General features: G+C 39.5%; 1 protein-coding gene across 1 annotated transcript in view; it reads right to left on the minus strand.

Annotated features, from left to right (window-relative positions):
- Positions 1-619: 619 nt before the first annotated feature.
- Positions 620-24,558, minus strand: part of pik3r4 (phosphoinositide-3-kinase, regulatory subunit 4) — a 110,062-nt gene continuing 86,123 nt past the window's right edge. The window contains exons 14-20 of the mRNA XM_028817890.2: positions 20,924-21,088; positions 19,664-19,875; positions 9,837-9,968; positions 8,723-8,823; positions 7,402-7,490; positions 5,844-5,964; positions 620-1,110 (exon numbers count right to left, since the gene is read on the minus strand). Of these exons, the coding sequence (XP_028673723.1) occupies positions 940-1,110; positions 5,844-5,964; positions 7,402-7,490; positions 8,723-8,823; positions 9,837-9,968; positions 19,664-19,875; positions 20,924-21,088 (991 nt within the window). The 3' untranslated portion in view covers positions 620-939. The remainder of the gene's footprint in view (positions 1,111-5,843; positions 5,965-7,401; positions 7,491-8,722; positions 8,824-9,836; positions 9,969-19,663; positions 19,876-20,923; positions 21,089-24,558) is intronic.

Below are 24,558 nucleotides of genomic sequence, written 5' to 3' on the forward strand. Positions count from 1 at the left end.
CAATCAGTAACCTTGTGTCACCTCCACTGCTACCTGCACCTATACTTCTGCCACTGTCTCCATTCATTCCTACGATTCTGGTTTGATTTATTTACTTATTTATATTCATTTATTTATTATGTGTGGGTTTTTTTTTGTCTATGTTCACTGTTTGCGGGGGCACATGCAAGCAAGCATTTCATTGTATGTGGTACTTCTACTTGTACACATGACAATAAAGAATTGAAATTGAAATCTGGATAGCACAGAGGGAGCAAAGTTTACAGTAAGGAGTAAATTAAAAAGAAAATGGCAAAAGAAATGTAAGCAGTTCAAGTTCTGGCAAAAATATACATGTAATGAAAAAAATGACAGCTCTCTAAACAGAGATCATATAAAAGTAAGAATGAGGCACTGAATGTTGAAATCCACTGATTTGGAGCACAGCAGACATGACGCTTAAGAGAAAAGGATTACATCAGAAGTATCTAAACCCCCCTAGCCATCTTGTTTTGGCACCTGCACCAAATCCTAAAGTCATCCACATCTGATGCTGTTTGACATGGCCACCCAAAAAACAACACGGCTACATACTTTACTGGACACATCTTACATCATAAAAACCAGCTGGTAAACTGAATAAAACTCAAATAACTGTTTATTGCACAATTAATGTGTGTGCCACATACACAGTGGCTCCATACTTCAAATTGGTACAGCAGCAAAACAGCACATTTGTGCTTCCTCATAATTATGCATGGGACAGTAGACATTTTGCTAAAATAATTCTAACTTGACTTACTGCACTGCAAAAAATATTTTTGCTAGTGTGGTATTCTTTCTATGCAGCGGTGGTACAATTAAAATATGAACCCTTAAATGCTCTATTTATATTATTTTAGCTTTAAATAGCAGGGATTATATATACACACATTTTTTTTTTACTTTTTCTTTAAGTGCTTATTTCCATACTTTTACAATACCGTCTCTAGAGGCTGTCACAATAAACCCCTGAGTAGTTTGAAAAGTTGCTATATCTGTTATGATATCATGATGGCCAACTGGCAGAGACTCCGGCACTCGTCGAGGAACATCTTCTGTTGAGCCACTCTTTTGTTTGCTGTGAATCTCCTAGAAACATGCAAACATAATAAAAAATTTTTTAATTAATTGACGCCTGTATCACTTTCAGGCAGGACCATATCAAGTAAAAACAATTTCAGCTAAATTACAAGCATAATGATTGCTGGCATACACCACTCAGGACAAAAGCCAAATAAAAAGACATAAAGCAGATAACAAAATGAAACATAATTAACGACTTAAGTTTCTTTTTAAGAATATAAAAAAATCTTTCATACTTGGCACAAATTTCCTCGTATAAAGTTTGATTTTCTTATATATAAACATCTACGCGTGGAAGTGTGTGTGTCTGTCTGGCCCAGAAGTGAGAGGTGGAGTCGGGGTAAGGGCTCTGCCTCCGAGGAAACAGAAAACTCGCTTAGCTGCTAATAATACAAGCGAGGCCGGCACTTCAGCAAAACGAAACCTCCGAAGAAAGATAAAGTCACTTAGCCGCTAACAACAGCAAAACGGTATCCCTTTTTCTTTTCCTCCCGCCGCTAATGCACAAGCGAGGCGAACACATCTGCAAAATGAATCCTCCTAGGAAAGAGATGCCCAGGGTAGTTCCTTTCCATTACCTGACGTCTCTACATTTCAATTTTGTTTCTGATGATTTCAATAGTTTCTAGGACCCCGGGCTTTTTACAGCACAGGCTTACACTGCTAGTTAAACTATAAAAAGCCAAAGTGCACAAAACATGCCAAATCTACTGGAGTGAAATTTCCCCAAATCAACAGGCTTCTAGCCTATTATAAGATCCTTATTGTCACATGGAGAGAGGCCAATGAAATTCTGATTTGCATGTACTAATCAACCTGTCGCTGCTCTCTGGTACTATGATTAGTGAGTAGAACTACCTAACCGTGAAACTTTTGTTCTCTTCTTCAAAACAAATCTTTACAGCCCCTAAAGTCTTCTGGTCTACCACAGAGCTTGGTCACTTTATTCCATGTGCGGAGGGCTCTTTGCGTAAGGAAGCGAATGACTTGAGCCATGTTTCATAAAGACTGAATGATTTAAATATCCACATATTTACACAATGACACTGTGACAGTCAATCCATATTCAGGGATACCTAAAATTAGTAAATCTGACCCTGGCACAATATTTTTCATACTTTTTCTTAAAATCAAAATAGTTCTAGCATTTTGCAGTGCAAATGACTCAGCCTGGTTTTATTTCTTTATGTGTGATCAGGTCCACAGGCCTACTGCATCTCCTGACACACTGATGGATTTCACTCCCAATGTGGTCAGATTGCATTCTGTGACATGTAAATTTGTTGAAAATTCAAAAATCATCATTTTAAACCAGTATACTCTCTCTCACACACACACACACACACGCACACGCACACACACACGCGCACACACACACACACACACACACACACACACACACACACACACACACACACACAAAACACACATACCAGCTCAAAAGATACTTGTATCTGGAGAAAGTAAGCAAAGAAAAGGCAATCATCTAATAGGAGTCGGCCTAATGGCTTAAAATCCCTAGATGCCAGTATAGTGCTGTTATATCTATTTTTCAGACTGAAATGTATTTTTTAACAAATAATAAATATATTATTAACTAATGTAATGATTAATGCAATTAATAAAAAACTATTATGCATGAACTCTCTTAATCCAGTAAAAGAACAACTTCACTCTTGCTCGGTGAATCGCTCAATTGCTCATTCACACCGCTGCCACCAAGCAAACACGGAACAAGACATGGCTTCTTTCTGTGTTGACTTATCAGGCTGAACCGCACAGCAGCCTGGACATTTCTCTTAAAGAGAAAGACTCTCTTATTACACACAGTTTAATACATGCAAGTCCGTTCACGTGACATTTATACACTGACATAAAATCACACTTCCGGTTTCCTTTCAAATGCATGTTGTGTTAAATGAATAAACATTTTCACAGGTTTTTCACTAATTATTAGCATTTTTTTTTTTCAAAATCCATACCAGAAGAAGAATTTCATCTTGCATATGGAACCTGAAGCACACCAAACTCAGACGTTTCGATATTTACTAACCATTGAGCTGGATAGCATTGACATGTTTCTTGTTGATTAGCACATGCATGGATGAATTTCACTGTGTACTGCACATGTGATAATGATGACTCAATAAACTTACATTTTGTTATGAGGATGCAATTCATTTGTTTTGGATTTCGTTATTTATTTATCCATTAATGCACAACTTCTTCCCAGATTAGCCAAATACATTTATATACCAGCAGCCAAAAGCTAAGCATGTTGGGGCCCGACCAGAACTTGGATGGGAGAACATCTAGGAAAAGCTTGGGTTGGTGAGGCCTGCAGGGGGCGCTTACTCTGTATGAATGTGGATCCCAATGCCCCACTGCAGTGATGGGGACACTGTGATGTAAAAATGGTGCCGTTCTTCGAATGGGACGTAAAACTGAGGTCCTGATTCTCTGTTTTTATAGAAGATTCCTGGGCATCCTTCATAAAGAGCAAGGTGTATCCCGATGTCCAGCCAAAATTGCCCACCACAGCCTAGTTGATCTGGCCCCTTAATCATCCTGCATCTAACTGGCTATTACCCCTCAACTCTGCACCTTCTAACAGCTAATGTGTGGTGAGTTTACTGACATAAAAATGGCTGCAGTTGAATCACCCAGGTGGGTGCTACATATTATTGGTGGTTTAAGTGGCTCCCCACTCACTGAAGAGCTTTGAGTAGTGAGAAGAGCACTATATAAATGTAAAGAATTATCATTATGAACAGTTTACAAACAACAAAACCTTCCTTAAGGCTCCCAGTCAACCAAGGGATTTTGTGCTTATACGCTGTGAAAATGGCATTGTGGGATATTTATGTAGGTAAAGCTCTTGCAAAGCAGCTGACCCAAATGGAGTTTCAGCCCACATGCTTGAAACCTTTGCAGATCAGCTAACTTCTGACTTCACTGCTGTAATCTTTTGTACTTTGTGTATATAAAAACACACAGCAATCCCAAACTACTGCTGCCTAGTGAGGCTCACCTTTATGCTACTGAAATGCTTGAATGCCTAGTCATGACTAATTTTGTGGTCTCCAGATACACTCAGGTTCAAGCTGATCTTTATGAGTACACAATGAAATAAAATTCTTACTTGTATGTCTCCCATGAATTAGTGACTATAGTATAATACCAACAACAGATAGGGGAACATACGAGAGGGGAACACTCAGTTCATCAAGCTCATTTGTTTAGCTAATAGTTAAGCTGTCCAAGACACTGAATACAAACAAACACAGCAATCATAACATAAAACCTTAAATACAACATCAGCCGAGACATCCAAGAACTCGGTACAAAAGGTTACGGAGGAGCCTTATAACCAAGGAGTAAAGGCCATTCCTCAGTCTGGTGGTGCAGGTGAATGGAGGAGTGAAACACGTGACTATGCAGGATGGCTGACGTCTTTTATAATACTGTCGTTCCAGTCAGACAGTAAACTTAAAACATTAGTAGATGATGCCTACTGGCTAAAATACCAAGGTTAGGATGTTATTGATGACATCTCAACCTAAAGCACAATTATTCATAAATTTAGAGGTCAGGGCCTATAAAACTATCTATAGAGGGGGACAACCGGGGGAGACTATTGGCATCAAAACCCCAAACATACAGACTCTTGTCAAGGCAGTTACTGCAGTTTACTCATTTTTCACCCATGACTATATAGCTAAAAATAAGTCATTGTCACTGTTAAGTGTGTAAATAACACGACCGTGATAGGGCTGATCAGCAAACATTTTGAGGAAGTATTTAATAGATGACAGGGTAGTTTTGACAAAATGTGTGCAGCAACTTTGTGTCTTGTAAAGTGCCAAAGGAATTCTTTATTGACTTTACAGGACGGAGAGATTTCAATCAGGATCATGGGTGCAACTGAAAACCGTTTGTTGCTTTCAGTTCTTTAGATTACAAGGCAATCAATCACCTTAGATGGACCCACATCATCAGGCTAATTCTGATAGAAAAGCCCAAGAGTGCATGTACTTCACGTGATATCCAATGACCTGCGCCACCACCACCTAATCATAGCACCATGATGTTCCTACATTGATGGATCAAAAGCCAGAAGTCTACATGACCATCATCACCAAGTCCTTCCATGAGAACCCTAAATACAAAGAGGACTGTTCATTTATGTTAGGTAGAATGCCCAGATGGGACTGGGCGGTCTCATGGTCTGGAACCCCTGCAGAGTTTATTTTTTTTTCTCCAGCGGTATGGAGTTTTTTTTTTGTTTTTTCTGCCCTCCCTGGCCATCGGACCTTACTCTTATTCTATGTTAATTAGTGTTCTCTTATTTTAATTCTTTGTCTTTTTTATCTTTTCTTAATCATGTAAAGCACTTTGAGCTACATTATTTGTATGAAAATGTGCTACATAAATAAATGTTGTTGTTGTTGTTGTAATGAACAAAAAGAAATTCAAACATTTGATCTCTGCCCAAAACGTAGTGCCCATTCTGAATAGTGGCCTCACTGTAGTAAGATGTGTACAATGGCTGACATGATGTCCTGCAAAAACCAAAAATATAAAGCCTGAGCCAGTTGAAAGGATCCCAATCACCTAAGGTACAAACTTTTTTTTACTGCCAGTCTTGTAGATGGTACTGTACCAACAAAGCCCAAAACATCAGGATCAACAGCTGGTCTTTGTTTCATCAAATAAATAAATAAATAAAACTACAATACCTGCACCACTTCTGTTCCTTCAATAATTCTACGGTTATAAAAAACTGATGGACAATGAAGAGAATCATTTGCACCACCTGCAACAATGTAGGATCTTTCAGGGTAGACAAGGTCCCAAAACCTATGAAAGAAGGTGGTCACTATTGAGATTTGAACATGTAAAGACATAAATATACAGCACTCATCAGTTCATACATAGATGTATAAATGAATAATGAATTACATGAACAAACAAAAATAGGGCACGTTTAACCTAGCTTTGTTTTGGTGACGTAGCAATGAGGTGGTATAATGGCATAGTGAGAAGCTTCTCTATCTTACAGCACTTTGGACCCCACTGGTGTAAAGTCTGAATATTCAAACCCAACATTCATGTATCTGATGGGGCATCTGCATGTTCTTCTGGTGTTTATGTGGATTTAACCTTGGGGGGCCGAGTCCCTAGTATTCTTCTATAGTCCTAAAACCCATGGTCAAACAAATTGGTGACTGTAATAATAATAATAATAATACATTTTATTTATATAGAGCCTTTCCCATGCTCATGGCACTTACAGAATATAATAAAGAACGGCAGTGTATACAGTATATAGCATTGTACAAACCAGATAAATAAATAAAGAAGATTAAGACAGAAAATTCTGGAAAAAAAAAAACCAGACAACATAATTGATGGTCTCGCACACACACACACACAGGTTACATTAGCATCTTGACAGAGAAGTAAACTGAGAGAAGGATAATAAAGTCAAGTAGAGCTAAAAGCCTTCCTGAACAGATGAGTTTTGAGTTGTTTTTAAAAGAATTCATGGAGTCAGCTGACCTGATTAATTTCGGTAGGTCATTCCAGAGTCTGGGCGCTATACAGCTGAAAGCCCTGCTGTCACCCATGGAGTGTAGATTAGTGAGGGGCATGTTACGGAGGTGAAAGTAAGAAAGTTTCTTAATGTGATTTATGTGGGCGGAATAAGAAAGGGAGGAATCAAAAATGACACCAAGATTTTTTACAGTAGAGGCAGGTCTGATGAGATCACCGCCAAGATAGACTGAGAAGGAGCTCATTTTATTAAGTTGCATTTTAGTCCCAATTTGCAGGAGTTCAGTTTTATTGCAATTTACTTTTAAAGAGTTCTGCTCCATCCAGGTTTTAATTTCACTAAGGCAGGTTGTAAATGAACTCTGATGCAGACAGGGAGGATTCTTGCCTCATACCTCTTAGTGATGTGACGGACTCCAGCACCCCGCATTTTGATCCTGAGCAGGGCAAACATTCAGATTAGAAACTGGACATTAAACTCACAATTTAAAAATATAAACTAATTTTATGACAACAAATAATTTAATGCTGATGGTGTTGTAAATGTGCTTGCAGCTTTCTATCGAAAAAAGGTAATGAGTTATTTATGTGAATCTTGGAAGTTTACAGATTTTGTTGTGGTACAACTTTGAATTACAGTAAACTTCATTCGGCTTTTTTTGACACTGACCAACAGGAAAAGTCAATTTATTGTCAAAGTGGAAGCTGATCTCTGCAAAGTGGTCTAAATGAATTAATTACCTTATTCTTGTATCAGATCCAGCAGTCAGTAGCAACGGGTTTCCATCAGCAGGGCTGCAGTATATCCCATGGACACTATGAGGAGAGGGCTGGCAAAAATGAAAAGTAAGAAAAAGAAAAGTCTACATTAACAGGAATATAAAGTTTATAAATGTCAAAGGATTGCAATAAACTCCTTTACTCAGATGAACTAACAGATCCTAATGTCAGACTGCTAATCATGGAGATACATCAATACCAGACTTGCACTTCATAGTAATTAAACACTTCAAACCTGAGGAATTAACAAATCAAGACTAAGCACTTGCTCTAACAATAGTGCTAAATCATGTTCTTACTTCTAAAGGTCATTTCATTTTGGAATCTCATGGTCCACGTCAGTGAAGGGCTGTGTGGCCTTTAGAGTCATCACTGCCGTACAGGCATCAGCCTCCCTTGTCATTCTTTTAGCTCATGCTTTCAGCTTACCTTTCTTTACCCATATACATTAAAAGTTTTTACTTGTAAATGCGCACAAATGTTTAAAGTCTCAACCTTGTGGCCCAGCTTTTGAATACTTGTGAATACTTATGTACATGTGCTTTCTCAATTTTTGTATTTTTAATAAATTTGTAAAAATCTCAAGTAAACTTTTTTCACGATGTCATTATGGGGTGTTATGTGTAGAATTCTGAGGAAAAAAATTAATTTAATCCATTTTGGAATAAGGCTGTAACATAACAAAATGTGGAAAAAGTGATGTACTGAGAATACTTTCCGGATGCACTGTGTATGTATGTGTATATATATATATATATATATATATATATATATATATATATATATATATATATATATATATATATATTGCTAAGAAACAAAAATGATACAACTAAATTTTCAGGATGGAACTATATTTAAAAATGTATTTTTTTCATTTTCTTAAAAAAAATCAATACAATTAAGAATAATATGCATGCGATACAATAATTTAGATCCTCATGTTTTAAAGATAACTTTATTTAAAGATAATCTATGTTGTTCTAATGTGCTGATATTTAAGTACATCATTTTAACATGTATTAACAGAACACTATTCCAAAAAGTATGTATTAAAAAAGACTAAAACAAAAATGAATGTATTTAATCAAGTTAACCGACTAGGTTTGTTGTCACTCAGATTACTTTGTTAATGCATTCAGCACATCATGTGATGTGTAAAAGCCCAAAGGCATTGAAAATGTTAAATTTGTTAATGAAAAAGCAGAGAAATGGGTGGGGAAAATATCTGACTAAAACACAAAACATCATTATTAATAATAGTAAATAATCACAAACAAACCTGCATTTCAGAGAGTGGAGGAGCAGAACTTGCCCATAATGTGAGCTTCCTATCTCCCGTTTCCATGTCCCACATTGACACCTCATTGTTTCCTTGGACAGCTAGTTAAAAACAAAGAGTAAAAGATGCCAATAATACTTTAAAATCACTTTGCACAAATCATCTTTTCACAATAAAAATGACTATTGCGTGGTTTATGTTGGAAACAAAAGTTTATGATACTCACACCTGTCTTAAGCCCATGTCACATTCGATGACTTTTCAGTCACGGCTTTCATTTACATTATCTTAGCCAGTCGCAGTGGTTGGTGGTGCACTTCCATAAAGGTAAAAATCTAATTTGGAACCCAAAGACTGAAACCAACTAGACTGTGACTGGCTACAACAAAATCAAACAGTTTTGATTTTCTCTTTTGATGGAGGAGTGGGTTCTTTGCATGACAGAGTTGGCATGACAGGCCAGTCAGTGTTCAGCTAGCAGTAAAATCCATAAATGTAGTGACGAGTAATAAGGAACATTCATGTTTTGAACCTCACAAGCAGAATAGAAGCTTGTGTGCCTTATGTCTCGTGTTTTATGCTCTACAACAGAATGGGAAAAAAAGAATAAAGAGTCGAGACTGTGGCTGATCACAACTGAGCTATTAACCTAACCTTTTACACATCACCAGTGCAGTGCCGGCTCTGTCATCATCAACAGAAGTGAAGTTTGTCTGTCTGATGTCTCGTATTTTACATACTGTAACAGAATGGAAAAAATAAAGCGCAAAGATTTCTGCTGTACTCTCTGCAGCTTTTAACCCTTCATACATCACTGGCTCGGCCAGGCAGCACCCTACTGGATGTCAGAAAAAGGGGGTGAGCACAACTGTTCTGGATAACTGGTGCTCAGTTGGTGAATTTGACACTGGCTGTGATTTTTAATTGTGTAATCTTGACATGTTGCTGTGACGAGATGAGCAACTGTGAGCGGCAAATGTGACATAACCCACAACGAAAAGGCGTGTAATGTGACATCGGCTTTAGTCGCTGCAGACAAAAGGAGTACAGAAAACTAATTACGTCATGCAAAAGAGAATTCAACAAGAAAACAGACAACGTGTAACACAATTACCTGCAATTACTGATGACTGATACAGGGGATGCATAAGAAGTCGTCTAATGCGAGCTCTTGCAGGATGAGAATGGTTGGAAATTGGGAGCTGAAACCTCATATCCCAACATGCCATAGTGCCATTGCAGGTACCTACATAAAAAAAAAAGACACATGGCAAATAAATCATTACAAATAACATTTGTCTTTGTTTATGAAATTCTCAAGGTAATCAAATTGAAGATGTTTTTCATGTTTATTTGTGTGTACTTTTGCCCCTAACCTCCAAGGACCCGGTTCAATTGTTGGACTGGTCACTGTCTGTGTGAAGCTTATATGTGGATTTTCTCAAAGGGCTCTCATTTTATCTCAAAGGAAGTGCATCTGAAATTAATCAGCAAGAATCAATTAGCCCAGTACAAATAAGGGTATATGCCCTGTAAGATGGTGGCTTTCCATTCAGAGTTGGCCTCTGCCTTAAGCACTATGCTGCAGTTATAGGCTTTATGCATATGGGCTCTGTGAAATAAAAAGCACAATCGGAAAATAAATGCATTTTTAAAGATTTATAAGAAGCTACAAGAAATACCGGCAAGTGCGACTAGTTACTTGACATCTGAAGATTTTCCAGCTAAAGATGTGTTTGCAGATGATAATGTAAAGATTCCTCTTGTTCAGAAAAGAACTCATGCAAGAGTTATTATATTTTTAAGGGAAGGAGAAATAAGTAAATATTGGTGGAGCTGAACTGTTTCATCTTGAACATACTCAGATTAAGTAGTGAACTGACAGAAATGTTTGAAATCATATGGAGAATGAAAAAAAAAAATATATATATATATATACACACACATACACATACACATACTAAGGGTCTCCGCCCCCGGCTCGCTTCGCTCGCCCACCCCTAGGTTTGGTTTACCGGATATACAATTTAAAGAGTTTCATGGGAATTGTTACACTTGCATTATTTTCACTTTTACTTTAAAACTTTTGTAAAAACAATACTTTATTTCCAGCCCCGGGCATGGTCACATCTCTTTCTTGCAGGACATATAACACTGCTTGTGTTGTGAAGGGGCTGCACCTGAACACATGCTAAGGAGAAGCAGTCGGATCATCTGCTGGCTTTTTGCTGCTGGCAACTTGCTTGTTGCTTGTCGTTGTTTTAAGAGCTGGGAGCACATGAAGCATGTCTGCCAGCAGCAATCCAACAACTGCTAGGTTAGATGTCCGTGGACTTGTTTTAAATGATGTCTCACTGCCTTGTCTTGCATGACGTTGTAAAAACAATACTTGTTCTTAACTTCTGGCCCCGGGCGTGGTTACTGTACATCTCTTTCTCGCAGGACGTATAATGCCGTCGGATCATCTGCTGTCTTTTTGCTGCTGTTTCTGCTGTCTCGCTGCCCATCGAGCACTTTAAAGCCTGTACAGCAGCTGTCCTTTTGCCACTTTGCTTCTCTGCCGCTCACATTGTGAATTGGGGGGATGGGGGGTTTAGGGTGGCTGAACTCACACATTTGCTCAATACTTTCTTGATGCACCTTTGGCAGCAATTACAGCCTCAAGTCTTTTTGAATATGATGCCACAAGCTTGGCACACCTATCCTTGGCCAGTTTCGCCCATTCCTCTTTGCAGCACAAGTTTACTTGAGGTTTTTGCAAATATATTAAAAATAAAAAAATTGAGAAAGCATATGTACATAAGTATTCACAGCCTTTGCCATGAAGCTCAAAACTGAGCTCAGGTGCATCCTGTTTCCCCTGATCATCCTTGAGATGTTTCTGCAGCTTCATTGGAGTCCACCTGTGGTAAATTCAGTTGACTGGACATGATTTGGAAAGGCACACACCTGTCTATATAAGGTCCCACAGCTGATAGTTCATGTCAGAGCACAAACCAAGCATGAAGTCAAAGGAATTGTCTGTAGACCTCTGAGACAGGATTGTCTCAAGGCACAAATCTGGGGAAGGTTACAGAAAAATTTCTGCTGCTTTGAAGGTCCCAATGAGCACAATGGCCTCCATCATCTGTAAGAGGAAAAAGTTCGAAACCACCAGGACTCTTCCTAGAGCTGGCCGACCATCTAAACTGAGCGATCGGGGGAGAAGGGCCTTAGTCAGGGAGGTGACCAAGAACCCGATGGTCACTTTGTCAGAGCTCCAGAGGTCCTCTGCGGACAGAGGAGAACCTTCCAGAAGGACAACCATCTCTGCAGCAATCCACCAATCAGGCCTGTATGGTAGAGTGGCCAGACGGAAGCCACTCCTTAGTAAAAGGCACATGGCAGCCCGCCTGGATTTTGCCAAAAGGCACCTGAAGGACTCTTAGACCATGAGAAAGAAAATTCTCTGGTCTGATGAGACAAAGATTGAGCTCTTTGGTGTGAATGCCAGGTGTCACGTTTGGAGGAAACCAGGCACTGCTCATCACCAGGCCGATACCATCCTTACAGTTAAGCATGGTGGTGGCAGCATCATGCTGTGGGGATGTTTTTCAGTGGCAGGAACTGGGAGACTAGTCAGGATAAAGGGAAAGATGACTGCAGCAATGTACAGAGACATCCTGGATGAAAACCTGCTCCAGAGCGCTCTTGACCTTAGACTGGGGCGACGAGTCATCTTTCAGCAGGACAACGACCCTAAGCACACAGCCAAGATATCAAAGGAGTGGCTTCAGGACAACTCTGTGAATGTCCTTGAGTGGCCCAGCCAGAGCCCAGACTTGAATCTGATTGAACATCTCTGGAGAGATCTTAAAATGGCTGTGCACCGATGCTTCCCATCCAACCTGATGGAGCTTGAGAGGTGCTGCAAAGAGGAATGGGCGAAACTGGCCAAGGATAGGTGTGCCAAGCTTGTGGCATCATATTCAACAAGACTTGAGGCTGGAATTGCTGCCAAAGGTGCATTGACAAAGTATTGAGCAAAGGCTGTGAATACTTATGGACATGGGATTTCTCAGTTTTTTTTATTTTTAATAAATTTGCAAAAACCTCAAGTAAACTTTTTTCACATTGTCATTATTGGGTGTTGTGTGTAGAATTCTGAGGAAAAAAAAGAAATTAATCCATTTTGGAATAAGGCTGTAACATAACAAAATGTGGAAAAAGTGATGTGCTGTGAATACTTTCCGGATGCACACTGTATGCTTATTTTATAAGCTGATATTTAGTGGTACTCTTGGACCTTTGTATTTTCCATGCCCACCCTAATTTATGGCATTTCAATGAAGTACAAACAAATAATGACATGGTAGACATTTGAATTTCTCTGGTAGTTAAAGGGTTTCATTGAATTGGTTCTTAGAACAGCCCGATTGTAAAGATTCTGGTGTATCATCTGCACACAATCTAGCACACTGATCCATTTAAACTCGTACCAGATATGTTTGAAGTCATTTAAAAGACGTTGTGCTACAGACCCACTTCTTTGATTCTTCTGACAGCCAAAACAAACATCTGACTTCTTGAAGTGGGAATAACTTCAGAGGGACTTCAAATACAGCATACAGATTTCAGGTTGAATCTAACTTTTATATCTTGATGCAAAGAATAAAAATAAAACCTAATGCATGTTTCCTTTTAGGTCTGATGATCAAAAGCATAACACTTTAAAAAGGTTCGGGTCAGAAGTACATAAAGTTGTAGGTCTACAGTCCCATGTGCAGTCTCTTCTCACCAACACCCAAACCAGATGCCGCAGCCCTTTCTATTTGGTTCGCTAGTTCTTCTCACAGCCTGCCTAATATAGCTGAGAAACATCCATAGATTTGAACAACAGACGGTGACATTTAAAATCTACCATTCTCTTTGTCATTTTTGCTTTTTACCCTCCTTCACCATAACCTATCGTCTGTGGAGGAGGAGTGAAAGCTTTAGATTTGTTAAAAAATTTCAATCTCCGGTTTTCAATGGATCTTGACGTTTTAGGGTCTTCTGATAGCGAAAACATTGATATCTCGATGATGGGTGTGTGTCTGTCTGTGTGTTACAGTTTCTTGAGGATGGTTTACAGGTAAAATGGCTGGACAGAAAAATACCAAACTCAAAACTTAAGCCTGTTATGAGATGACAATGTGCTGATTAGTTTTTGAGCCAAATCGTGCAAGAGAAGAGACACTCTAGAGGAACCCTCAAATATCGTAATTTTGCAGTTAATTATGAATTCTTCTTGGCAATTGCTATCGTAATGAACCATTTTATGATCAGAAAGATCAGCATCAGAGCGGTAAATAATTACTGAAATGTTAGACAATAGTTCGGGTAACTTGGTTCCTAAGGCGCAAAGCCTACCGACGCTCACATCCACATTTTTTATAGCACACCTGCATGTGAATGGTGGTAAAAAGACAACTAGAAGTTTCTATAGTTTCTGATAATTGTAACTTACAGTTTCAAACTCTTCAAATGTTTTCACATATCTATTGTCTAGGAACCTCTTTGTTCCTATAAAACAGTGGCATTTCAGTAAGGCCGAGTTACGATTTGTCAGATTTTATTGTGGTGTGCCGTCTTTTTTAGGTCATTTATTAGTTGGTGCTCAAGTTCTGTGAGATGAAAAGACTCCAGCATTGCGTGTGTGCGATTAGAATTTAGAATTAGCCACAGAAATGTTTGTTCTTGCGAGTTCCTTGCTGCAGGTGGAGTGTTTGTAAAGGTGAATTAACTTTTTTAATTTGTTTTTTTAAGAGAATCGAATTTGGATGTTGCAATGATTGAAGAGAATTCTGAGGTCTAGTATTGATTTCTGTGCAAACCCTAATTGGGAAACATCACTGATTTGGAGGTGTGATTGACATTTTTGCCTGTGGGGAACAAGAGGGACTGAATTGGATGCAACACCTGCTGCTTCCACTCAGGCCATCTCTCCTCCTGGCAGTCCTGACAGTAGCACAGCAGTTTTAACTGTGTGGCGCAATGATTTTGAACTGCAGTGCAGGTGTTATTGGGGGACAAAGGTCATTGACTGTGTTTCATTGCTTACGGTGCACAGGGGGTGTCCAATTTCCCAAACCCCTCGATCGCTGACTGTGTGTCAGTTCATCGCAGCACTTGATGCTTCACGTGATACCCCAACTACCATTACCAGATCATCAACTGAATGTCTAAGCTTCACAGTGGACACGTTTACAAGATTATTGAGATTTATGAAGGTAGATCACTCAATTTATGTTTCAATTTTATCTACTTATTTTTTTTTTGAGTCTAGCCCACAGTACTGTATGCGGTTCAAAATTCGAGATTTCACTTCTTCATCTTCAAATGTGATATTACTTTTGTATAAATCAAACATTTTCTAGGGGTATGGAAGCATAGAAAACACTGGAAACCACTGCTATAAAACAAAGATTTAGGAAGATACATACTTTAAGAGTAGTTTATATCACTGAGGTATTGAGATGTAAGCCTTTGAATACAAGGTGAAGATATTGAGGGACTCACTCTCTGCATCACAGGCTACATTAACATCTGCGTGGAGACAATTGTACTCTCAATACCTGTGTGCTACTTTCAAAATTACAAGCTCTGGATTACTTAGGAGCTAAAAAGACTTCAGAAAGAGCAGAAGAGAGCATTCAAATCTGTTGATAAAGAGGCTATTAAAGGGCATACAGCAAGTGCTGAAGAAAAAGTTGAGTGAAGCAACAGAAGCTTACAGAGCTAAAATAGAAATCAAACTCACTCAGAATAACATGACAAGTGTTTGGAGTGGACTGTGCATAATTACTGAACTCAAACAATCCAGGGCTACAAAGGAATGTGGATTAATAGATTTTCCACTTCTTCCATCACCACCACCTTATAATGACAAGTTCCCCCACACTATTCTTAATACTCCAGCAACTCCTATCCACAGCCAATAAACAAATGAGGGGACAACTGAGGCAGCTGCACACAGGAAAAGCCTGTGGGACCAGATGGAGTCAGTCCTTGAGATCGTAAGGCTCATGTTGACCATCTCAGTGGTGTCCTCTGTCACCTGATCAGTTTGTGTCTAAGGCGGCAAAAAGTGGAAAGCATCTTGTACTGTTCCAGTTCCAAAAAAAGGCTGTCCCTCTTTACCTAATGACTACAGACCAGTGGCCCTTACATCCCACATCATGAAGACCTTTGAGAAGCTGGTTGTGAACTACATGAGTCCTCTGGTGAAAGACCACTTGGACCCACTGCAGTTTTCCTATCAGACTAAGACTGAAGTGAAGGATGCAATTATCTAACTGCTCAGTTCACACCTGGACAAAGCTGGCAGCACTGCAAAGATTCTGTTTTTTTGATTTCTCCAGTGCCTTCAGTACCATCCAGCCATGCCGGCTTAAGGGGTATGATCAGAGATACACAGGTGGAAGAGCCTTTGGTACACCAGATAATGGACTATATGTTGCGCAGACCACAGTTTGTGAGGCTCACGGATTGTCTTTCTGGAGTGATGTGAGCAACACTGGAGCACAACAAGAAACAGTCCAGTCTCCTTTTTATTTCACTCTGTACACCTCGGACTAGAAATATAACACTAGGTCATGTCACTTGTAGAAATTCTTTATTCATTTTTGTCTCTCTCTCTCTTTACTTTTTAATAATAATAATTCTTTACATTTATATAGCGCTTTTCTCACTACTCAAAGCGTTCCCCACACAGGGAGGACCTGGGAAGCGAACCCACAATTTCGTTACTGCAAAGCAGCAACACTAACACTGCGCCACCTGTGAGGACAAAGGTAAATATAGGAGGCAGTCAGGATCGAACCGAGGATTCTTGATTACAAGTCAGCAAATCTTAGTGCTACGCCACGGAAGCTGTTTTTTTTAATTCACTCTATATAACTTTATATATAATACGCTACTGTGGCTGTCCGCTTGTCTGTCCAGGATTTTAAATCACTTGTAGCTTGCAAACCGTTTGACCTGAAATTTGGTACACATATACTACGTGATGTTTACTATCCGCTTTCGGGGTGATGATTGACCTCCAAGGTTATTCCTCTTTTTATTTTTATTTTATTGTGGAATCAACTCTCGGCAGCGGGCAGCAGGGTGGCCGTGCGGCTCATGTGTATGGGCGTCGCTTTCATCCCTACCACCTTTGCTGTCACTTCCCCTAAGTCTTCATATCTTAAATCATTCTTGAGGCAGATTGAAGACTTACGTGCCAGTTAAGTGAAAAATGAAAGAAAAACGTACTAAGTAATTGCAACACAAACACTGACTTAATCAGTTTTAATGCGAAAAGATACCAACGAAAGAAGAGAAGCAGGCCACTAGGGTGGAGAAAAGAAGAGCTGCTCAAGAAACAGCAAGCGCATCAACCTCTGAGCAAACGAATGCTAAAAGTGTAGAGAAAGAGGATGAAAACTAGGAATGCTCAAGTCAAGTGGATTCACTGCACGTTATTGTGCAGTGTGCCGTTACTGAATCACTCTATGTGGGGTCTGCATATTCTGTGTGTCTGCGTACATGCTGAACAGGTACTCCAGTTTCAAGCCACATTACTGATCGGTAACGACACATGTTCATTATGTGAGTGTAAGATATATCAAAAAATGAATGTACCCTTTTGTAGACTAGAGTTCTGAAAGTACAGAACGTGTACATGATGTTGTTGAAACTGGGACTGCATTTGAATAAGTTGGTATATTCTCACTGGAACAATGATTAAATTCAACACAGACAGATACTGGCATAGAGTTCAAACCTGGTATGTCTGAAGCTGTAAAGCTGCAATGTTAATTACTGGGGCCCCATTCTGCTGCCACTGGAAAGATTCAAAAAAGCAAATATGGCAGACACCCAGACATCTGGATTAAGGTGAATTTGTATTCATTTATTTGGCTCATGACTTTAGTCAATGTGACTTGGAAATTAAAATGTACTTAAAACTGTTTAAAGCTGATCCTCCGTCTAGGACCTTGGATATCTCTGGGTCAGCAGTTTTTGAGGCTGATCCTCCAATTAGCTGTGAATCATTCAGTCTCATTGAGATTGCAGAGGTGCTGCGCCAGCTAAGAGTAGAGAAGGCTGCAGGGATCTGTGATATCCGGGGTGAACTTCTCCAGGACGGTGGTAAGGCTGTCCTCCTGGCATTGCAAGAAATGTTTGCTTCCATCTGGGAAGATGACTTATCGTCCCTATCTGGAAAGGGAAGGGTGATTGCCTGGATTGCGGCAACTAAAGGGGGATAACACTGCTCTTCGTGCCGGGTAAGGTTCTTGCTAGGGTCATCCTCAATAGGATCTGGGATCACATGCTCATTTACCAGCGACCTGAGGAGTCAAATTTTACAACTAAGAGGTCTACCATTGACCACATCGTGGCACTGAATGTTCTCATGGACAGCACAAGCGAATATTGGCAAAGTTTCTTTGTAGCCTTTGTCGATTTTTGTAAACCGCTTGACTCAGTTGATTGAGATGCCCTGTGGGACATCTTGAGACTTCGTGGGATACCCTCAAGGTTGCTGGATATCATGGCTGCCCTGTACACTGGTACTGTGAGTGCTGTGCAAAGTGGAGAAAGAACCTCTGCGTTTTTCCCAGTTGATTCTGGGGATTGTCAGGGGTGGGTTCTGCTCCTACTCTGTTCAATGCTTTCATGGACTGGGCGTGGGGTCCAGCGGCTGTGGGGCATCTGTAGGTTAAGAAAGATTCACTGATCTTGACTTTGCTGACGATGCTGTGATCTTCACGGAGTCAATGGTGGCTCTGATTGGGACTCTCGAGAGACTGAGTGAGGGGTCTGAGTGTTTGGGCTTGCGAGTGTCCTGGATAAAAACCAACATCCAGGCCTTTAATGACCTCCTGGGCACGGCCATCAGCAGTGTGTCTGTCTGCGGAGAGAGTGTCGATCTCGTCGAGAGGTTTACTTACCTCGGCAGTGACATTCATGACTCTGGTGACTCTTCCTATGAAGTCAGTAGATGGATTGGGAGAGCACTGGGGGTCATGAAGTCGCTGGAAAGGGGTGTATGGCATTCCCAATATCTGTGCAATAGGACAAAGGTCCAAGGCTTTGGAGTCCTAAAGTTTCCTGTTTCGCTATATGGTTGTGGGACATGGACGCTATCCAGTGACCTGAGGCGAAGACTGGACTCCTTTGGTACTGTGTCTCTTCTGAGAATCCTTGGGTACCACTGCTTGACTGTGTTGCTCATGGAGTCCCGAATGAGGCACATTACCTGCATTGTGACGGAGCGTCAGTTACGGTACTACGGCCATGTGGTGGGATTCCCTGAGGGTGATCATTGTTGAGGACCCTTAGCGGCTGGACCAAGCCAAGGGGACGCCCATGTTACATCTGGCTGTGGCAGATATTTTTTCATTTCAGGAGGGTGGGACCAGACAGCATGTCTGCCTGGGGGGTTGCCAACCAGGATCCGTAGCTGTTTCGTCGAATGGTGGGTGCGCCAACACGCTGTACCAGTGCATACTCCCCCACCTGATCTGACCTGATATCCCTGCCCAAGGCTGACTCCTTGTGACAAGTTCTGCACGGGTAGGCTTTGGCCCACCATTAACAAGCAGTACGCTATGCTATGTTCCTATATTTAAGTAATGTTAACAATCACTAACAAAGTGGACTTTTTCAAGATATCTCCAGGAGCTGGCGTTAGGAATGAAACCTTGTGATTTACAGTCCAGTGCACTACCCACTTCTCCATATTGCTTCAATATTTCTTTACATTAATCTTAATATGTTTCATTCTGGCATCAGCAAATGTGCCCACATTAGGCTAGTTCCTATGTTTTTTGCTTATGTTCTTAAGCACAGATAATGTACATGCCACTATTCCATCAACAGTACGTATAATTTTTAATATATTTGAAAGCAATAAAAATAGGAATTCCCTACCTACACATAACCAGCATTGATGAATATCAACAGCAAATGAAGTAATGAGGCCCAGTCTAAGGTCATGCTTCAGCGTCCATGCGTTGGTGGAAGATCTCAGATCCCAGCCAACTAAGGAACCATAAGCTGTTGCATAGGCCAACACAGACTGTGACCCAGAGTTGAAATGGTGCATGTCCACTACACATCCATCATCCTTCTGGTCCAAGAACCTGCAACGATACATATATTCTTTGAAATTCAGCCTGCTACCTAAAAGAATGGGCAGTAACACCAGTGACAGAAGTTTATGATTTTTGCTACAAGCCATGTTTTAAAGTCTCTCATTAGCAATACATTAAAGGGACCCTTGGGTTTACCAGTTCATTATTTTGAAGTTATATTTTTAATTACAGTTTGAAAAAGAGCTTGGTAATGTACATTTTGGAGAAATACAGGGTGGGGCAGAAATAACTCCCACAACTGTCCCCAAAGCAGGTAGAGGGGTCCGGTCCGTTCCGTTAGGTAGGGTACATAATAAAGTTTTCAGTCGTCACCATGCCGTGGTCGGGTGAGCATCGAGGCTTTGTAGTGGAGGCTTTTTTCAAAAATGGCGAATCTGTAACTGCGACGCAGAGGGCGTTTCGGTTTACGTGCTAATGAAAGTGTTCTAGATTGTGGCCACCGCGCTCGCCTGATTTAAGTCCCTGTGACTTTTTTCTGTGGGGGTACCTCAAGGCCGAGGTTTTCAAACATCGTCCTTGGTCCTTGGACCAACTAAAGGAGGCCATTCAAGAGGAAATTGAAGGAATTTCGCCCAACATACTAGTGAGAGTGATGGAAAACTTCCAAGAACGGCTCCAAATGTGTATCAGCCGTCAAGGCCACCATTTGGACGATATAATTTTTAAAACTTAATGTAAAAAAACTTTTTTATATCTACATTTGGGAAATAAGTTTTTGGTGATACCTCGTACCATTTTTTTTCAATCCCCCTTTGAAATGTGGGAGTTATTTCTGCCCCACCATGTACATCATTCCGATGCACTATAAATGCACAAATAAAATAAGTACACATTCAAAAACTGTAATATATTAATGATCATACATCACATAAAAGTATAAATGACCAGCTATGAATAATATTGCAGTTTCTTCCTGCTGAGCTTACTTTTTATAATAACGGTATTTAAGCACAAATTCATTAATCAGTCTGAATATCTTTGTCCAATAATCATAAATCTGTACAACATACCAGAATAGTGACGGAAAAAACAGTACCTTGTTTGAAATGGATGAACTTTTGGAGACTTGGGGGGCTTACTTGCTTCAATGCCCAGCAGCTGGATCGATCCATTATCAGCAGCAATGGCTAAATAATGGGAACCCTGGCAGAAAGTAAGTGTTTTGACGTGTCCCCCGATGCGAGAATAAGTTAAAACTGACCTGGAATTCAAGGAAAACAACAAATAAAATAAGTAAACCTTAAAATTGTACATTAAATCAAATGCTAAGCTTCACAGATTGCTTTGAAGCCAAAAAGGAAACTATGCGTTCAACGTTTTTCAAGAAGCATGTAAATGATGACAAGGAAATCTAATTTAAGCTTGTATAACAACTTTGGCAGACAAGGGCCGTACCCTGCCTTCCATATTACTAACTGGAAAATGTTGGTCAGAAAATAAAGAGGATAGCTAGTTAAACTGGCATACTTGATTATGGTACCTTAAGGAACATAATGTGGAAGATTTGACATTTTCTAATTTGATTCTGGAATGTAACGGAATATAACCTTCGCAGAATCCAGGACATGTTATATTTTATTTGGTTTTGTATCTTTTCATTAACTTTAATAAAATCAAACGGTTTCAGCTCAATGGGTTGCAATGTACATACAGTATGTAGATATATCTAATATATAATGCAGAGTCGATGTATGTATGTTTGTTTGTCCGCCATACAAATCTGCACCAGGCGTCCGATTGTCACCAAACTGGGCATGGGGCTGCTTTGTGACCAGGAAGAGGTCATGGGGTATGTTTGGTTGGGAAGAATGTCGTTGATCAAGGGCAGGACACCTTTTGACCGACACAACGTTCGCTAAAAGTCCCCGTACTTATCATCGACAAGATGGCCGCACATTGCAACAGACGTTAACGGCGGCGCCATCTAGCGGCACGTTTGGTCTCTGTGCATCCCTCTTTACCAATGTTTCTTTAAATTGCCAAGACATTGCGGATGTGTCCAAGTATGAGAAAGCTGACTTCTTTCATCGCGTGAAAGGGAACTGCCGTATGGATGTAAAACGTGAACAACCCAGTATGCGTGACTGGCTTTCCATATTTGTGGTGCTATTTGCTCACTTTCCGACTCAAAGTAAAATTTCAGTCTTGGTCTTTCTGACTGACTGGTGCTATTTGTTCGCTTCTGACTTATTGTAAATAACATACATTCATCTCACTCTGGTGCTTATTCCGTAAGTAACCATTATAATTGTCCTGCTTTTTGCTAATATACCCATGCCACCAAAAAAAACACATAACATTAGAAAGTCCACTTCTGATGCCACAAAAAAGTCTATTTCAAGGCTGTCTGAAACATTGCGCAAGACGTCAAGATGTTTTCATACCAAGAATTCCGACGTTAACGGCGGTGCCATCTAGCGGCACATTTGGTCTCTGTACATCCCTCTTTACCAATGTTTCTTTAAATTGTCAAGACATTGCAGAAGTGGCCAAGTATGAGAAAGCTGTCTGCTTTCATCGCATGAGGGGGAACTGCCGTATGGATGTAAAACGTGAACGACCCAGTGCGCATGACTGGCATTGCGTATTAGTGGTGCTACTTGCTTGCTTTCCGATTCACAGTAAGATTTCAGTCTTGGTCTTCCTGACTGGCTGCTGCTTCTTGTTCGCTTTCGTGCATTCATCTTACTCTGGTGCTTATTCCGTACGTAATACTATGTGACACATTATCATTGTCCTGCTTTTCGCTAATATACCCATGCCACCAAAAAAAAAGACATGGCATTAAAAAGTCCACTTCTGATGCCACAAAAAAGTCTATTTCAAGGCCGTCTCAAACATTGCGCAAGACGTCAAGATGTTTTCATACCAAGAATTCTGCTGATTCCGAATGATTTACCCTTTGATTTCAAATGTCTACAATTTCCTGTTCAAAAAAAGTCTATTTCAAGGCCGTCTCAAACCTTCCAAAAGACGTCAACATGTTTTCATACAAAGAATTCCGCTGATTCCAAATGATTTAAACTTTAATTTCAAAAGGCTACAATTACATGTTCGTTTGGATTTTGATATGTGAATTTCTAAGGCTGAAGGGCAATCACCCCAAGTAAAAGGCATCAATTTGGAAAATCCATGCTTTTCACACGGACAACTCTACGTAACATGTTCTACAGTAGGCAATCCTCACAATTTGTTCATTTTCGGAACCCCAGGACAACACAAAAAATATAGTGTATCCAAAGCCTCTAAAATGTCCACTTACATTACCTATTACAATAAAATATCAATCAGAAAAATGTTGGTTCGATTTCTATGTTCTGTTTCTTTCATTTGGAAAATTCACCAGTTATAGATTCCCGGGCAACGCCGGGTACTCCTGCTAGTACTGTATATATTTATTTTTATATATGTTATTTGGATCTGGTTGTTCTATTGTCTGCCTTAATGTATAAATATTTTAATTAGAAAACCTTTGCTTTATACTTTAGTGGTTACATTTTGCTTAACAATACCTGGTTGATTTTGTATTGAGTATACTTACATTTATTAGAAATGATCATAGTATTAATTAATGATAATAATCCAAGTAAATGTGGTAACTCTTTGTTTTTTGTTGATTAATCTGTGGAACGCATCTTGAGTTGCATGTAAATGTATGATAAGGTTCTATGTAAAAAAAGTTAATAATAATAACAATAATAATAATAATACTAGACAGGTGGAGCCAATACTAGCAACAATGAGCACAATTCGAGAATGAACCCGTCAAAAGTTTCCAGTCTGTAGCGAATTATTAGATAACAAACTGTAACAACACTGTCTGAGCTTTCCATTCTTGACTGCTTTTGAAGATCACCAACCTGCCTTCATTTTTAATGCACTTAGGGTGAATTCTTTAAAACTTTCTTTATAACCCCTCCAAAGATTTTATACTAACAAACTATAAATTTGGCATACTGTTTAAAGAGATCTACTTTGTGCAGGCAAAATGTAAATTTTAATGAATTCACCCTAAGTGTATGTAAATGTCTGACTTCAGCTGCATATTATAGTTAAGTATTTATTCTCTTTTTCATTAGTAACACACATGCTACTGATATTTCTATATAATAATTGAAAGGGTAATCTTTGTATTTTTCAAATTGAAGTTATTTCTTCAAAGTCATTCTGTATATTGAAATTGCATTCAAAAGTGAAACACCTTTTATAAATGAAAACAAAAAAAATTAAAAATGTTTAAATTCACATCACTACGCCCACATGACAATATTTTGGAAATCTCTGCATCCACTCAGGTTACACCAAGGCCTGGCCAAATATTTTAATTCTTTAATACTTTTGGGAGGGAGGGTTAAGGTTAAAGACATACAAAACCCCAAAAAGCAGCTAAAAAGCAGACAATTTTGACAGTACGGTCTGAAAGTGAAAATGGTTTTCTAGTGATTGATGAATTTTGTAAACACTGTACTCCTGATTCCAGTCTTTAGGCCATATGAATTATGCATATCATAACCCTGGCTCAGAACTAAACATTTACGTCAAGTGAACACTATCCAAAACTGTTATAATTTCCAGTGTGATTTTAATGCCAGAAGTGTGACAAGCTGAGTGAATCAAAATGATGTAAGGTTTGAACACTTGGACAAGAACATTCTGAAGGTAACATTTTCC

Source organism: Erpetoichthys calabaricus, chromosome 13 (genome assembly GCF_900747795.2).
Source record: "Erpetoichthys calabaricus chromosome 13, fErpCal1.3, whole genome shotgun sequence".
Taxonomy (NCBI): Eukaryota; Metazoa; Chordata; class Cladistia; order Polypteriformes; family Polypteridae; genus Erpetoichthys; species Erpetoichthys calabaricus.